This window comes from Muscardinus avellanarius (assembly GCF_963383645.1).
Source record: "Muscardinus avellanarius genome assembly, chromosome: 1".
NCBI lineage: Eukaryota > Metazoa > Chordata > Mammalia > Rodentia > Gliridae > Muscardinus > Muscardinus avellanarius.
Genome location: NC_137786.1, coordinates 234,506,484 through 234,524,455, shown reverse-complemented (window position 1 = coordinate 234,524,455; position 17,972 = coordinate 234,506,484). Strand labels below are relative to the sequence as shown.

General features: G+C 49.3%; 1 protein-coding gene across 1 annotated transcript in view; it reads left to right on the top strand.

Moving 5' to 3' along the window:
* Positions 1-17,972, top strand: part of KMT5B (lysine methyltransferase 5B) — a gene marked incomplete at its 3' end in the record, with an annotated part of 53,814 nt that overhangs the window by 33,709 nt on the left and 2,133 nt on the right. The window contains exon 9 of the mRNA XM_080693611.1: positions 10,541-10,737. Within this exon, the coding sequence (XP_080549737.1) occupies positions 10,541-10,737 (197 nt within the window). The remainder of the gene's footprint in view (positions 1-10,540; positions 10,738-17,972) is intronic.

The window sequence follows — 17,972 nt, the reverse complement described above, 5'->3', positions numbered from 1 at the left end:
AGTTCAAGGACTGCCTCCGCTGCTACTTAATGGCGCCCTTTGCAACTCAGTAAGACCCTGTTTCAAAATAAAGAATAAAAAATAGGGCTGGGGTGCAGCTCAGAGGTAGAATGCCCCTGGGTTCCCACCCAGTACTGCAAAAAAAAAAAAAAAAAAGAGAGAGAGACAGAGACAGATACATTAAAATAGAGCTGGAAGTGTAGCTCAGACGTAGACCACCCTGGGTTCAATCTTCATTGCAAAAAAATATAAAAAAAGAAAGATTGATTCTGGGTCCTTGTGGGAATCGCTAAGCGTTGCTTGGCAGGGCTGCCAGTTGGTCCATTCATTGTCGTGATGGCTGTGAACGAGCTCTCCTTGAAGCACCCCGGGAAAGAACCCATCTTAGTGGAGCCCATTTGCACACCTCCCACTGCACTGTGCACTTGACTCCCTGCGGCCTCACAAGTGACGTGGCCACCTGACTTCAGGGCCCGCATTCTTTCCACTTCTAACGGCTTTTGCGGATCTGAGCACATTTATCAGTTAGGGCCACTGCTCCCGCTTGGAGCAGCTGGCCTAGGGACGAGATGGGCAGACCTCCAGGCGGGGGGCTAGCCTCGATTGCCTCGCCAGGAAGCATGGGCAGAAAACTTGTTCCTAATGCTGCTGAAATTTTGCTAGGAGTGAGGTGGCATAGGAATTATCTTTTTTTTTTAATGTTAAGAATGATTGAAGCCGGGTGTGGTGGTGCACACCTGTAATCCCAGTACTTGCGAAGCTGAGACAGGAGGATTGAAGGTTCAAGGACAGCTTCAGCTACTTAGTGAGGCCCTCTGCAACTAGTGAGACCCTGTTTCAAAATAAAGAATAAAAAGCTGGGCGTGGTGGTACATGCTTATAATCCCAGCATTTGGAAGTCCGAGACCGGAGGATCACGGTTCATGGTCAGCCTCAGCCACTTAGTGAGGCCCCCTGCAACTTAGTGAGACCCTGTTTCAAAATAAAGAATAAAATACAGGGCTGAGGTGTCTGTCAGAGGTAGCATGTCCCTGGGTTCCACCCCCAGTACTCCAAAAATAGAAAAAGAATAAAGCCGGCCATGGTGGCGCACGCTTGTAATCCCAGCATTCAGGAGACAGGAGGATCAGTTCTAGGACAGCCTCAGCTACTTAGTGAGGTTTTTGCAACTCAGTGAGACCCTGTTTCAAAAATAAAGAATAAAAAATAAGGCAAGGGGTGTAGCTTAGAGGTAGAATGCTCCTGGTTTCCATCCCCAGCACCGCAAAAAAAAAAAAAAAGAATCCCACAGTGCTTGCTGTGTGGTACTGGCAAGTTTGCACGAGTGTTTGTGCCTTACATTCCCATCTATAAAGTGAGAATAGCATGATATTTCCTAGGGTTGTTTGGGAGATTCCGTTTGTTATTTCACATAGAGCACGTAGAACAGCACACACTTAACACAGGTGTTGGCTTTAAAATTATTTTGTGATTTTTAGCTATTTTCTCATTAGAATATAAGCTCCATGAAGGTGGGGACTTTTATCTTTTTTTTTTTTTTTTTTTTTTTTGGTGGAACTAGGGATGGAACTCAGGCATTGAACCTCCGAGCTACATTCCCAGCCCTATTTTTTAGTCTTTTTTTGTGTGTGTGTGGGTTTTGGGATGGAACCCAGGAGCATTTGACCTCCGAGCTACACCCCCTGCCCAATTTTTTATTCTTTATTTTGAAACCGGGTCTCACTGAGTTGCAGAGCGCCTAACTAAGTAGCTGAGGCTGTCCACGAACCGTGATCCTCTGGTCTCAGCCTCCCGAATGCTGGGATTACAAGCGTGCGCCAACACGCCCAGCTTTAGACTTTTGTTTTTTTGAAACAGGGTCTCACTGAGTTGCGAAAGGCCTGACTAATTAGCTGAAGCTAGCCACCAACTGCGATCCTCCGCTCTCAGCCTTCCGAATGCTGGGATTACAACACCCGGTCTTGACTTTATCTTTTTTATCTACTGCTGTGTTCCCAACATATAGAACAGTGCCTAGCACATCATGCTTGATAGGTATTTGGTTAAGTGATTGAATGAATGCAGTCAATAAACACAGTGAAGAAATCTAGGGAAGCTGTCCCCTAAAGCCCGACCCGCATGCTCAGGATTGCAAACCAACGTGGAAACGGCTCTTCTCCGGTTACATCTTGCTTTTGGCCCTAGTTTTTGTGTGAGCGATGGGACTCACTGTATGGAGGAGGAGGAACTCAAGTCCTGGGCTCAGGGACCCCCTTGGGTGTGCACCTCACCCAGCCTCTTCACGGGTTTCGAGCCACGTGTGGCCTGCCCTTCCCTCGGGCAGCTCAGCTCTTTTCGTTAGCCTGTTTCCTTGCTGACTGGATGAGGGCTACCCCACCCGCACACGGCCATGTGGAGTTACGAGTCCTGTGTGCGACGCGTTCCTAAGCGGAATGCGCGCTGCACAAGAGTAGGTGAGGCTGTCGCAGCCCACTCGAGCACTGCACTTAGACTTGGCCACATGAATTCTTGAAATTCTCAGGACCAGAAGGCACCTGGGACGATGCGCTGATCACAGGACTCAGTTACTCAGAGATACTAACTGAGCAGTTCTTTACTTGGCACCAGCTGTTCAAGATGAGTAAGACCAGAACAGCACCGGCTGTCCTGGCGTCACAGCAGGAGGCGGGCGCCTGCAGTGTGCGGAGAGTAGCAGGATGAGGACGCCTGGCTCTGAGTAAGCACTGCACACTTCACGAGAGGAACTTTTTATTCTTTTGTACTGGGGGATTGAACCCAGAGGCATTTCACCTCTGAGCTGCACCCTTAGCCCTTTTGATTTTTTACTTTGAAACCAAGTCTCACTAGGTTGCTAAGGCTGGCCCTGAACCCTCAATTCTTTCCTGTCTCAGCCTCCTAATACTGGAATTATAGGCAGGTACCACCATGCTTGACTGTGCTTGAGGATTTTTTTTTTTTTTTTTTTTTTTTTGAGATTCTGGGGTTTGAACCCAGGGGCATTACTACCTCCAAGCTACACGCCCAGCCCTACTTTTTATTCTTTATTTTGAAACAGGTTCTCACTAAGTTGCAGAGGGCCTCACTAAGTAGCTGAGGCTGTCCACAAACCACAATCCTCCTGTCTCAGCCTCCCGAATGCTGGGATTACAAGCGTGCGCCACCACGCCTGGCCATTCTTTATTTTGAAACAGAGTCTCACTAAGTTAGAGAGGGCCTAAGTAGCTGAAGCTGGCTGCAAACCTGTGTTCCTCCTGTCTCATCCCCCAAGTACTGGGGTTACAAGTGTGTGCCACCACACTCAGCCTATTTTATCTTTATTTGGAAACAGGGTCTTACTGGGTTGATGACAGTTTCACTATTGCTCAGGGTGTCTTTGAACCTGCGATCCTCCTGTCTAACCCTTGAACCTGCGATCCTCCTGTCTCACTCTCCCAGGTATTAGGATTACAAGCAAGCGCAAACCATTCCGGCTACTCTAGGAAATTTGAAAGGTAAAATCTAATAATGGACCCCCCAAAAAAAGACTTAAATAGAAGGAATTATTATCTTAGCTGTGAAGACTTAAAAATTATAAGAATATTACTCCTTCCTTAATTAATATAAAAATTGCTGTTTGGAACTGTGTTGTGCGTGCGTGCGTACGTGTGTGTGTGTGTGTGTGTGTGTATTTTACTGGGAATTGAACCTGGGGGCATTCCAGCCCAGTTTTATTTTACTTTGAAACAGTGTCTCACAAAGTTGTTGCCTCAGTAAGATTCCAGGGCTGGTCTTGAACCTGCGAACCTCCTGTTTCAGCCTCCCAAATACTGAGATTACAGTCATGTACCAGTGAGACTTTAAGCATTGTATTTTTGGAATTAGTCAAAAATATTTTAAAGCTTATATGAAAGTATGTCTGTCATCCCTGCACACACTTTGTAATTCTGGAGACAGAACCCACTTAAGCTATATTCCCAGGCCCCCCCCCTTTTTTTTTAGTGTGTGTGTGTGTGTGTGTGTGTGTGTGTGTGTTTGTGTGTGTGTGTGTGTGTGTGTGTGAGAGAGAGAGAGAGAGAGAGAAAGAGAGAGAGAGAGAGAGAGAGAGATAGATAGATAGATAGATAGATAGATAGATAGATAGATACTGGAGATGGAACCCAGGCATTCTACCTCCGAACTACACCCCAAGTCCTATTTTTTTTTTTTTTTTTTTTTTTTTTTTTTGGCGGTATTAGGGATGGAACCCAGGACATTCTACCTCCGAGCTTCTTTATTTTGAAACAGGGTCTCACTGAGTTGCAAAGAGTTGTACTAAGTAGCTGAGGTTGGCTTCAAACCTGCACAATCCTCTTGTCTCAGCCTCCCAAATGTTGGGATTACAGGTGTGAGCCATCAAGCCCAGCTGTCTTTTTATTTTTTGAACCAGTATCTCATCAAGATCCTAAGGGCCTTGCTAAGTAACTGAGGCTGTCTGCAAACCAAGATCCTCTGGTCTCTGCCTTCCAAATGCTGGGATTACAAGTTTACGTCACCATGCCCGGCCTTCCCAGCCCTTTTTACTTTGTTTAATTTTTATTTTGAAACAGGGTCTCATTAAGTTGCCAAAGCTAGCCTTGACCTTGGGGTCTTCCTGCCCTTCCTGTCTTTTTTTTTGTGGTACTGGGGGTGGAACCAGGGGCTTTATACCTCAGAGCTACACCCTCAGTCCTATTTTTATTTTGAAGCAGGGTCTCGCTGAGTTGCAGATGCACTCACTAAGTGGCTGAGGCTGTCCACTAACTGGGATCCTCCTGTCTCAGCCTCCCACATGCTGGGATTGCAAGCATGTGCCACCACACCCCGCTCTGCCTCCACTTCTTGCAAAGCCAGGAATACAAGTGTGTACCATCATGCCTTGCTTGAACATGTGTCATGTTTTGGTACTGGGGACTAAACCCAGACACATTCTACCTTCAAGTTATACCCCAGCACCTTTAAAAAAGTAAAAAATAACAGGGTTGCTAGGGGTCTCTAAATTTCTGAGGCTGGTCTTGAATCTAGAATACTACTGTCTTAGCCTCCGAAATAGTGCGATTACAGGTGTGAATCACCGTGCCTGGCCCGAAAGTATGCCTTTTGATAGCAAAGGAAAAGACTCCAAAGAGTGTTAGGGAAGGCTGGGCAGGGTGAAGCACATCTGTAATCCTTGCTACTTGGGAGGCTGAGGCAGGAGGATTGCAAGTTCAAAACTAGCCTGGGTAATTTAATAAGACCCTGTCTCAAAATAGAAAGGGCAAAGCCAGGTGTGGTGGCACACGCTTGTAATCCCCGCGCTTGGAAGGCTGACAGGAGGATCGCGCAGGTTCGAAGCCAGCCTCAGCTACTTAGTGAGGCTCTCAGCAACTTAGTGAGACCCTGTTTCCAAATAAAATAGAAAATAGGTCTGGGAGGGTAGCCCGGAAGTAGAAAGCCTCTGGGTTCCACCCCCAGTACCACCAAAAAAAAAAAAAAAAAAAATAGAAAGGGCTAGGTACTGTATTTTCTTTTTTTCTTTTCTTTTTTTTCTTTTCTCTTTTTGTGGTATTGGGGGTAGAACACAAGGGCTTATCTACCTCTGGGCTATACTCCCAGACCTTTTTTATACTTTATTTGGAAACAGGGTCTCATTATGTTGCTGAGAGCCTCACCAAGTAGCTGAGGCTGGCTTCAAACCTGTGCGATCCTCCCGTCTCAGCCTCCCAAGCGCTGAGATTACAAGCGTGCGCCACCACGCCCGGTGTATATTTTCATAGTATATGGGAGGTCCTTGATCCAATTCCCAGCACATTAAAAAAAAAAGGAAATTGTGTTGGCATGTAATCCAGTACTTGGGAAGCTAGAACAGGAGGGTCGTAGGTTCACAGCCAGCCTTAACTACTTAGCGAGGTCTTCTGCAACTTGGTGAGACCCTTTTTTTTTTTTGGGGGGGGGGGTTAGAGAACTTTTATTCATTCAGATCACCATAGAAATGACATTTGGCAGAAGTCGTGATGACTGTGGGGTCCAAGTGGCATTCTGGATGGAGCTGTTTGGACTTGAAAAGCCGTAGGTTGAACATTTCCTGCCAAATTGGGTAGAAAAGCCTCATCAGTTCTTGTTCTGTGTTTAATAGGTACAGTCTTTGGCCTTTTCATCCTTTTTGTTATTTTACTGCCCAGGAAATTAGTCCTTAAAAAGTGTTGATAGGAGAATCTGGACGATGTAGAGGCAGAAGTCAGCAAGCGGGGAGCCTGGGACGTAGGCAATTTTAGTATATGTGCTGCTGAAGCGAGCACTAGGGAGACCCTTTTTTAAAAATAAAAAATAGCCAGGTGTGGTGGCGCACGCTTGTCATCCCCACGCTTGGGAGGCGGAGACAGGAGGATCGCGCTGGTTCGGAGCCAGCCGCGCTGGTTTAAGAGACCCTGTTTCCAAATAAAAAATATAAAATAGGTCTGGGAGTGTAGCCCGTGGGAGTGTATCCCGGAGGTAGAAGGGCTTCCAGGAACCCCAGTACCACCAAAAAAAATAAATAAAAAATAAATAAAAAATAAATAAAAAAGCTAGGCGTGGTGGCACATGCTTGTAATCCCAGCATTCGGGAGGCTGAGACCTGGAGGATCACGGTTCGCGGACAGCCTCAGCTACTTAGTGAGGCCAATAAAGAATAAAGAATAGGGCTGGGGTGTAGCTTGGAGGTAGAATGCCTCTGGGTCCCATACTCAGTACCGCAAAAAGGAAGGAAAGAAGGAAGGAAAAGAAAGAAAGAAAAGATGATTGATAGGTAGGTAGGGCTGGGGGGTGTAGTTCTGAGGTAGACTGCCCCTGGGTTCAATCCCCAGTACTTAAATATATATATATATATCTCCAGGTAGTAGGCACACACTTATAACCCCAATACTTGAGAGGCTGAGACAGGAGGATGCAGGTTTGTGGTGAGCCTCATCTACTTCATTAGGCCATCTGCAATTTAGTGAGACCCTGTTTCAAAATAAAAGAAAAAAGTAGTGCTGGAGGTAATAGCTCAGAGGTAGAATGCCCATGGGTTCCATCCCTAATAGTACACATACAAAAAAAAGTAAAAGCGTTAGGAGATATTTCCCTTAACACATTAAAAGTTATTATAAAATAATCCAAATTAATGATACTGGCCCAGAAATTTACAAATAGCTAAGAGAATATGAAGAGATCCCTAAAATAGTGACAAGTGTATATGAGATTTTAATACATATTAGAGAATAGTTACTTAATTAAAATGATGTTGGTTAGCAGGGCATGATAGCACACGCTTGTAATCCCGGGATTTGTGAGGCTGAGACCTGGAGGATCACAGTTCGTGGACAGCCTCAGCTACTTAGCGAGGCCCTCAGCAACTCAGTGAGACCCTGTGTCAAAATAAAGAATAAAAATAGGGCTGGGGGTGGAGCTCAGAAGTAGAATGCCTCTGGGTTCCATTCTCAGTACCAAACAAATAAAAAGAAAAAAAATGTTGGTAGCCGGGCATGGTGGAGCACGATTGTAATCCCAGTACTTGGGGAGCTGAGACAGGAAGATCATAGGTTCGTGGACAGCCTCAGCAAATACACTCTCATCAACCTAGTGAGACCCTGTTTCCAAATAAAAATACAATAGAGCTGGGTATGTAGCTCAGAGGCAGAATGCCCCTGGGTGAACCCCAGTGTCACAAAAAATAAAGTAAAATTATGTTGGTATAATTAATTATGCTTCTGGGGGAGGAAGCTATATCCCTATATCACATCATACATAAACCAAATTCCTGTTGGAGAAAAGATCCCCCCACCCTAGCCCTGGGGATGGAACACAGGGATATTCTACTTCCGAGCTACACCCCCAGCCCCATTTTTTATTCTCTATTTGGAAACAGGGTCTCACTGAGTTGCAGAGGGTCTCACTAAGTAGCTGAGGCTGTCTGTAAACCACGATCCTCCTTTCTCAGCCTCCTGAATGCTGGGATTACAAGTGTGCGCCTCCATGCCCGGTAGGTCTTAAATTTAAATAATACTACTAGGAGCTGGATGTGGAAGCACATGCTTGAAATCCCAGTCCTTGGGCGGCTGAGGCAGGAGGGCCGCACGTTTAAGAACAGCCTTAGCAACTTAGTGAGATCAACATAAAAATAAAAAGGGCTATAGAAGCCGAGCATGGGGGTGCACACTTGTAATCCCAGCATTCGGGAGGCTGAGACCAGAGAGTCGTGGGTCGCAGACAGCCTCAGCTACTTAGTGAGGCCCTCTGCAACTCAGTGAAACCCAGTTTCAGAATAAAGAATAAAAAATAGGGCAGAGGGTGTAGCTCAGAGGTCAAATGCCCCTGGGTTCCATCCCCAAACCCGCAAAGAAAAAAAGGGGGGGCTATAGAAAAGCAGGGCGTGATGGCCTACACTTGTAATCCCAGTACTTGGGAGGCTGAGACAGGAGGATCCATGTTCGCGGCCAGCCTCCGCTACTTAGTGAGGCCCTCCACAACTTAGTGAGACCCTGTTTCAAAATAAAAAATGACAAAAAAGCCAGGGGTGGTAGCACACACTTGTAATCCCAGCACTCGGGAGGCAGAGACAGGAGGATCGCAGTTCTCCGTCAGTCTCAGCTACTTAGCGAGGCCCTTCGCAAATCAGTGAAACCCTGTTTCAAAAATAAAAAGACTCGCCAGGCATGGTGGCAGATGCTTGAAATCCCCTCACTTGGGAGGCTGAGACAGGAGGATCACACAAGTTCGAAGCCAGCCTCAGCTACTTAGTGAAGCTCCCAGCAACTTGGTGAGACCCTGTTTCCAAATAAAATAGGTCTGGGAGTATAGCCCAGAGGTAGAAAGCCTCTGGGTTCCACCTTCAGTACCACAAAAAAAAAAAAAAAAGACTAAAAAATAGGGCTGGGGGTGTAGCTCAGAGGTACAATGCTCCTGTGTTCATCCCCAGTACCGGAAAAAAATAAAATTAAATAAACGGCTGGGGGGTGGTATAGCTCAGAGGTAGAATGCACCTGGGTTCAGTCCCCGGTACTGCCCAAAAAAGTGGGGGCTAGGGGTATAAACTGGAGGTAGAACACCCCCTGGGGTTTAGTCCCCAGTACCATTTAATAAATAAGTAAATAATAAATATATATATAAATTAGGAAAAAATTAGAAAAACATATATCGAATCTTGGGGCAATGAAGATCCTCAAGACAAGAAGTTAGGATTCTGGAAATGTTTGGGTGGCCAACATAGAGTCCAAGATAAAGGATGTGCTGAAGAAACATACATACATGGCAGAGTTCCTACCTCAATAGCAGAGTATCTGATTCACAAGAGGCAAAATCAGAAGAAAAGGGAAGGGAAGAAGAAGGGCTTCACAGAAAAAGATGGCCCTCAGGAGGGAAATCAAGACAGAAGACACTCATTTTCACTTACCAAACTTGGCAGAATTAAAAAGCGCGGTGTAACGCCGGGCGTGGTGGCGCACGCTTGTAATCCCTGCGCTTGGGAGGCGGAGACAGGAGGATCACGCAGGTTCGAAGCCAGCCGCGCTGGCGTAAGAGACCCTGTTTCAAAAATATAAAATAGGTCTGGGAGTGTAGCCCGGAGGTAGAAGGGCTTCCAGGAACCCCAGTACCACCAAAAAAAAAAATAAATAAATTAAAAAAAAAATAAAAAGCGCGGTGTACTATCAGGACGTGGAGACATAGGCATCAGCACAGTGCTGGTGAATTGTGAGGAGCCTGAGTGATCCGACTGTTTATGAAGCACACTTGGCCCACACAGTGGCACACACCTGTAATCCTACGACACAGGAGCCGAGATAGGAGGATCCTAGGTAAAGGCCAGCCTCACCAATTTAGCAAGACCCTGTTCAGAAACAAAAATACATATATATATACACACACACACACAATAAAAAGGGGATCCAAGCATGGCGGCGCATACTTGTAATCCCAGCATTTGGGAAACAGACAGGAGGATCACAGTTCGCAGACGGTCTCAGCTCCTCAGCTCGGTGTCTTCACCATGAATCCTGCCCCGCAGAATTGTGGCTGTGGGATTAGTTGCCGCACCCACGTGCTCTGCCTGAGTGTCGGGTCACCGTGATGGCTGTGGGAGGCCGCCCGGCCCCCAGTCCTGGGCGAGCACGTACGAGAGAGACAGACAGAGGGACGGAGATAGATGAAGGCAGCTGGAAGCATCTATGGTTTTGGGGTTTTTGTGGTACTGGGGATGGAACCCAGGGGCATGCTACCTCTGAGCTACACCCCCAGCCCTATTTTTTAGTCTTTTTATTTTTGAAACAGTCTCACAGAGTTACAGAGAGCCTAAAGTAGCTGAGGCTGTCCGCGAACCACGATCCTCCTGTCTCGGCCTCCCCAGTGCTGGGACTATAAGCATGCTCCACCATACCCAGCTAGGCAAAGATTCTTTGAGTTGATTCATTAATGTTCCTTTAGCGTCTGAGACTTGGCCTCTTTCTGGCAGTGATCGAGGTCTCAGTCATCTATCCCTTGAGGTGATGACCAGCTGATTTGGTTCAGCGTGTGTGTACTGCTTGCTTACCTGTGCTGTTTTGTCTTGCAGGCGGGGAACTGGTGCTTTCAAATCCAGAGTAGGACTGCCTGCGCCTGCTCCTGTTATCAATAGCAAATACGGACTCAGAGAAACAGACAAGCGCTTAAATAGGCTTAAAAAGTTAGGTGACAGCAGCAAAAGTTCAGACAGTCAGTCTGTCAGCTCTAACACTGACGCAGACACCACTCAGGAAAACAACCGTGCAAGTAAGTAAGGGAGAGCGCCAGACACTCCTAACATGTGGCTCTGCTTTCTAAAGCATGCTTCAGTAGCCCTGAGCGTCTAGGTCCTGAGCCTGGGGGGGCTTCGGCAGCCCCGCGGGCTCTGGACGCGTTCTGAGGGCAGAGCGGGCGGCCGCCTCACACTCAGTGCGTGCACTGGACTGCTTTCACGGCCTTGGTAACTGAACGTTGAATTCTTCGTCATATACGTTCCAGTGTCATCTGTGTTTGAGGAAAACGTTCTCAAGGTGTTAGCGCCACGGTTGCAATGGTGTCATGGGCCCCGCAGAAGACGAGGGACAGGGTGGAGGCCAGTGTCCAGCCGGCCGGGCGTCCGTAGCTGCTGGCCTCGAGGCTTCCGCGTTTGCATTGCCTGCTTACCTTTCCAAACGAGCCCAGGTCACCAAGCTCCAGCAGTAGACTCATGGCTAGGGAGCCTTTGGATGGGCCCCGGTGTGGTGTGTTGTATTCACACCACAGCAAGTAGGAGAGTGGAAAGGAGGAAGAAGCGAGCTTTAAGATGCCAGTTGTGTCTGGGTCGAGCGCTCACGGAAGCTGGACAGAGCATGAAGCGTGAGCGCGGAAGAGAAGAAGCCTGGGCGGGCGGAGGACGCACGTCGCGCTTGGAGCTGGACGTCCGGGACCCGGATGCCGCGCCGTCTGGGTAACACCCTGTTCTCTGGGCGCCTCGCAGCGGCGGCTCTCCCGGCTGGCGCGTCTCTGGCAGAGACGGTGGTCGGAGGGTTGACTCGTGGTCCCCACAGTCGCCTGTGCTGGCCTTCTCAAGTGCAGCGAGGCTCTGAGCACTCAGGACTGAGTGCTGGCGGGTTTAGGCTCCTCCCCTGCCTCACATGTTTTCAGCCCACTCCCGGGCTTCCTTCCCTAAGAAAGTCCTGCCGCAAGGGGAGGCGTCTCCCGCGGGAGTGAATGTCACTGCCGTGGGCCCCGGGCCTGCTGCCGCTGGAGTCGGCCAACTGTGGCCTCTGCAGTGTAGAGCAGTAGTACAGCCTCGTCCAGATTGTTGAGTTACTGTCCAAAGTGAGCAAGAGAGGAGCTAGTTGATCGCTCACTGTTGACTGTTGATTCGAATAATAAATGAGTGTAATTAACATGTGCTTTCTGAGTCTGGTTCCTGGGTGACACTGGAGACTTGTGAAGCCTGTTTCATAAACGTGAAAACCTTTAGTGCATGCTGCTGTGCATACATGGAGACAGCCACAGCTGCCCAGGGGACTGGCTCTGTGATGGCCGAGAGGTTTGTGATTGTGTTAACGTTATCACTGGTGGACAGTTCTGTACTCAGTACACCAGTTAATTTCAAAGATCAGAGTACAAGTCATTTTGGAAGGTGTTGAGTGGACTTATGTAACCATGTAGGGAATATTTATTGCTAAACAAAACACTTATTAAAAACCCGCTAGTTCTTGGTGAGAGACAGACGAAGAGACTCGGGCCCCGCGACAGTCCCCGGAGCCTGAGCCTCCGCCTGGAGACAGGCGGCGGGCAGTGCGGCAGAGCAGACATGCTGTTTTCTCAAGGCTACGCTCTGAGCCGAGAGCTCAGCACTCTAGAATACAACGCTCCCCGGCGGCTCCTCGGTATGTGGGTGCTCGATTTATTCAGATAGCCCTTCTGCAGCTTGCTTATTCGGAGTAATCCAGAGGTTCACGTAACTAACTCAGTCACGGCGAAGAGTTGGTAGCTTTGGTGCTCTGAAGAAGCCCAGGCCTCAGCCATCTCCGAGACCATTGCGCGTGAAGTCCGGTCACGAGGGTTTTCTCGTTTCTTCCGTGTTTCCTTTCAGGCCGGGCAGAGCCGGCGCGCCGCGGGAGGTGGGAGCCTGTCATCTGGACTGCTCCTCCTCTGCCGGGCTGCTCCTCTCCCCTGCGCTTCGTGGAGGACTTGGCAGCTAGAGAGAACTCCTTTCTTTGAACAGCTGGTATAAAGAAATATTTCTGCCTAGTCAGAAGAAAAATGATTTCTCCCTTCCGCGCAGGACCTGTTTTTAGAAGGTGTCTTGCGGGCTCCACTTTGACGGTTTGCTTTAGCATCTAGGAGGGGATACCATTTTCACAAAAGCAGTCCTCACGTCTGAATCACAGTGCCATTATTGGGGTTTTCTATTTTCTCAGGCCTGTTTCTTGCCGTCTGTGCAGTTTCTCCTAGTTAGTGTCATGATACAGGATACAGGATACTCTGATCCCGGTCACACTTCTCGCCTGGCCCTTAAGAACAGTGCCTGAGCCGGGCGTGGTGGCGCACGCTTGTAAAGTGCTTGGGAGGTGGAGACGGGAGGATCGCGCAGGTTCAAAGCCTGCCTCGCTGGCTTAAGAGACCCTGTTTCCAAATAAAATATAAAAAATAGGTCTGGGAGCGTAGCCCGGAGGTAGAAGGGTTCGATCCTCAGTACCACCAAAAATAAAAGAACAGTGCCTGGAAGTGTGCACAGCCGCTGCCAGCGTCACAGGTCCACACAGTACCCAGAAGACGTGGCCACTGCGGTCAGTTTACCTTCCTAAGGAGCACCTGTCCTGGACATGGAGTCCGGCTGCCTGTTCTCCCTCCCACCCAGGACTCCTGTCTCCTGTTGATCTGCACTCCTCTGTGCCAGCCTGCGGGCTGCCGCCGTGTCCTTTCCAGCACACCGCCCCAGGTAGCCCTGGCCAGCTCAGTCATGCCTGTGACGCGACTTGTGCCTAACAACTCCTGGAGATAGAGCTTTGAAGTCCTGTGCGATGCTGGATTCTCAGGTTCCAAAGATGCTGGCCCTTGTGGTCACATACGCGTGGATAGTGGAACGTCCTTTTGTGGCTCGTCATCTGTCTTTAGGGATGCCACACTGCCTTGAGTTTTTACTGGCACCTTAAGTGACCACGATAGGCGTGCGGTGGGTTCTTTGCCCAGGTTTTGGCACTGACACCCTAATAATCTGCAGCAGGCCTTATAGGCAACCTAGCAGAGGTATTAAGAACTTGGGATCTCAAACCAGAGACCGAAGTTCAGAGCCCATTTCTGCTCCTCAGTAGATGGATGGTATCAGGCCACCAGACTGTGAGAGCTTGGTTGTCACAGCGGTATGATGGCGCACACTCTCCAGCTCTCACCAACGGGGCCATTTTGCACAGCACCTGGCACGTAGTCGTTGCTAAGAGAAACGTGTACTCCACCTAAAGCTCCTGTCCAGGCTCATTTATATGGAGCTTTTCCAGGCCACCCGGGAAAGATACCATTCAGGGTAAATGAGTGGAGAAGCGAGGATAACCGGAGACGCAGCTCACTCCTCTGGGCTCAGGATCCTTTGTCTCGCGATATGCTTTGCACACGGGACTGATTGTAGTTTGTGTGGCCGCTGTCTTCCTCCTCTAGCCTTTCTGTCACTGGGATCAGGTTCTCAGCCCCACTCAGCTCTCACGCAGCCCTTGGTGGGCAGTGAAGGACGCGTTGCCCTCCCATGGGCTCTGATCCCGGTCACACTTCTCGCCTGGCCTGTCTCCCTGGCCTTTGGCCTGATGAGCTTACCCTTTGATTGGGCTTTTGATGAGATCGTTCATTTCAGAATGAGAACGCTTTGCCGACTCTACAAGTATGTAGGTGCGACCTCGGGACGTGGCGTGACGTTCAGTCCATTTTGTGCCTGGCTTAGAACACAGGCGTGAGGCACGCTCATCGGCGGTTGCCACGGCGGCCAGCGCTGCCTCTTTCAGCAAAGAGGACGGCTGGGAGAACCCAGACGCAGAATCACCTTAAAATGGGATTCTTAAATGATAAAAGTCAGCACCAAGTCAGGAGAGTCCCAGATGCCGTGGGACACAGGAAGGGACCAAGAGTTTTAAGAGGACATCATGAGCCGCTCCCCTGGGGAGGCGCTGCCTCAGCTGGGGCCCAGCGGACAAGAAGGTGGCAGGTGAAGCACATTGAAAGCAGAGGGAGCCGGGCACGGGGCGCACGCTTGGAATCCCAGCACTCGGGAGGCTGAGACAGGAGGATCGAGGTTCGCAGCCCGCCTCAGCTACTTAGCGAGGCCTTTGCAACTCAGTGAGACCCTGTTTCAAAATAAAGAATAGAAAATAGGGCTGGCGGTGTAGCTTGGAGGTAGACTTAGTGAAACCCTGTTTCAAAATAAAGAATAAAGAATCAGGCTAGGCATGGTGGCGCACACTTGTAATCCCCGCGCTTGGGAGGCAGAGACGGGAGGATGGCGCAGGTTCGAAGCCAGCCTCGCTGGCTTAAAAGACCCTGTTTTCAAAATAAAAAAATAAAAATAGGTCTGGGAGTGTAGCCCGGAGGTAGAAGGGTTTCCAGGAACCCCAGTACCACCAAAAAAAATAAAGAAAAGAATAAAGAATTAGGCTGGGGGTGTAGCTCAGAGGTAGAATGCCCCCAGGTTCCAGCCCCGTACCACAAAAAAAAAGAAAGCAAGCAGAGGAATTTGACACACGAGCGAGCACGAGCAGAGGGTTCACTTGCTGCGTGCTGCACCGCGATGGAAGGGGAGAAGAAGTGCGTGGCCATAGTCTAACATATTTGGACTTCATTCTTAAGGCATTAGGTTACCAGAGGGGTAAGCCTTTTCAAAAGTGACCCAATAGGCCGGGCGTGGTGGCGCACACTTGTAATCCCCGCACTTGGGAGGCAGAGATAGGAGGATCGTGCAGGTTTGAAGCCAGCCGCGCTGGCTTAAGAGACCCTGTTTCCAAGTAAAAAAGTATAAAAAATAGGTCTGGGAGTGTAGCCCGGAGGTAGAAGGGTTTCCAGGAACCCCAGTACCACCAAAAAAAAAAAAAAAAAAAGTGACCCGATAGTGGGGAAATCATTGTAGCTACACAGAGAACGGACCCTGGGCAGGCAGGGGAGAGACAGGGGAAGTGCCCTGGTGCAGGCAGGAGGTTGTGGCGCCTGGACAGAAGCAGGCCTTGCAGGGTGGGCTCACAGTTGAGGCTGCTGCCTGGGCAAGGCAGGCAGGGAAGGAAGAGTCAAGGGTGGCTTCCGGCAGCTGGCGTGTGGCGCCGGGTCGAGGTGGAGAGCCCAGATGGGGAAGCTGCAGAGGTTCGATGGTGAACGCAGTGTAGGCATGTTAACCGAGGGGCCTGGCGGCGAGGGCAAGTGTTCAGGGAACCGGAGGTGTGTGCATGGTGAGAGCCGTGGGCAGGCCTGGTGCCCGGAGGACAGGGAGAGCTTGCACGGGGCCTCAGCTGGCAGTGCCAGACGGACAGAAGGAAAACCAGGAGAGTGCCTCTGATGGCACTCGTCGAAAATGGCCATCAGTGTCCGAGACGCGCTCCCGGATCTCGCGGCAGGCTGTAGGTAGCGAAGGCTGCCTCGCGGCACACAGGGATGCTGACGGTCGTGCGGGGCTGCGGCAGGTGTGGAAGAAAGTGCAAGTTTGAGGGTCACTGCGCTTGGCCATAGATCAGTCCTTGAAGAGGCCCGAGGTTAGCAAAGCAGCCTCGTAGCTGCATTTGGGAGGGCCAAGCCCTGCCAAGCGAATGTAGCCAGCAGATGCAGCCCCTCCTTGGGTTCTGCCTGGAAGCAGCTGTACAACGGGCTTCTGTGGACATCTACTCATCCGCCTTGGGCGAGCCTTGTAGCGCAGTCTCTGTGCCAAGAGCCCTGCGCGTCCGTCAAAGAATCTGTAGCCAGTGGCTCTGTGTAATTCCAGTTCATATCTAGTCCTCAGACTTCACTATACTACGACTCTAAAAATGAGCTGCCTCCGTGCAGTGCAGCCCTGCGAGGAGGAGTGTTGTCGGTTCTGCCCTTGGGTCTCGTTGCCATGAATTCTGCTGGAGCCACTTATTAGCCGATTTCTTAGCACAGAGCCTCCACTCTTAGTGGTTTGGTAATTTTCGAGTGCTTGTTATACATTTTTACTCCTCTCAGACTAATGAGCCAGGCAAGGTGAAGCATGTCTCTTAATTGCAAGTCTTGGGAGGCTGAGACAGGAGGATTGCAGGTTAGAGACCAGCCTTAGCAATTTAGTGAGACTTTCCTGTTTCAAAATAAAAAGTTAAAAGGGCAGAGGGTGTAGCTCAGAGATAGAATGCCCCCTGGGTTCAATATCCAGTACAAAAATAAATAAATAAAAAGCTGACCACTGCTAACTTGCTTGCCTAGCTGCAGAGAAGGCCGCAGCTGCCCGGGCGAGCCTCCGGCAGGTGGAAACCAGCCCCTGCTGCGCAGCCCCTGCTGGCCTCGCCGCAGTCGTGGTTTTCATCCACTCTTTCTGGCGACAGTGGAGCGTCATCAGAGCTGCCCCACTGAGTGATTTTTCAGGGCGTTGTTTGTTTTTATTTGTTTGTTTGTTTGAATCAGGAAGAGGGTTTTTGGCTGCAGGACGAGGGAACTGAGTAACTTGCAAATTGGCTGATAAAACACTATAGAAGTCCAGAATGTAAGAGTAGAGAAAAGAATAAAAGACAGGAAGTCAGTGACAAGGTCAGGCACCTGTCGCTCCTGCAGCGCTCCCATGCTGCCCTGGAGGGAGCAGCGACTCCCGGGGAGTTCCTTCGCCACGCAGTGGATGGGGCGCTCGGCCACCCACCGACGGGCCTCACAGGACTGAAGTTGCAAACAGATTCCAACAGTACACCTTGTTGGTAAATGTCTATGGGGAATGACAATATCTGGTTCTTGGGACCCATTTTTTGTGTTTGAAACCATTGTGGTAGAAGTTTTCTCTTAAAGCCCACATATTTCTCTTCTGTATTATCGGCCAAGTAATATACTTTACTGTGAGTAACTGAGGGATAAGTTTGAGAAGTGTATGTGAAGTTATTTTAAGAAGAATTTGTGAAAGAAAAACTATGGTAAACTTTCAGATTTCTCCTTTTTATATTTTTTTCTTTTTTTTGTGTGTTATACTGGGGTTGGAACCCAGGGGCCATTCTACCTCCAAGCTATACCCCCAGCCCTATTTTTTATACTTTATTTTGAAACAGGATCTCACTGAGTTGCAAAGGGCCTCGCTAAGCTGAGGCTGGCTGCGAACCACGATCCTCCTGTCTCAGCCTCCCAAGTGCTGGGGTTACAGGCATTCACCACCACCCCTGGCTTTTTTTCTCTAAGCTACACCCACCCCAGTCCTATTTTATTTTATTTTATTATTATTATTTTTTTTAACGGTGTGAGTTGCAGAGGGCCTCACTAACTTTCTGAGGCTGGTTTTGAACCTATGATCCTCCTGTCTCAGCTTCCCAAGTACTGAGATATAAGCAAGTATC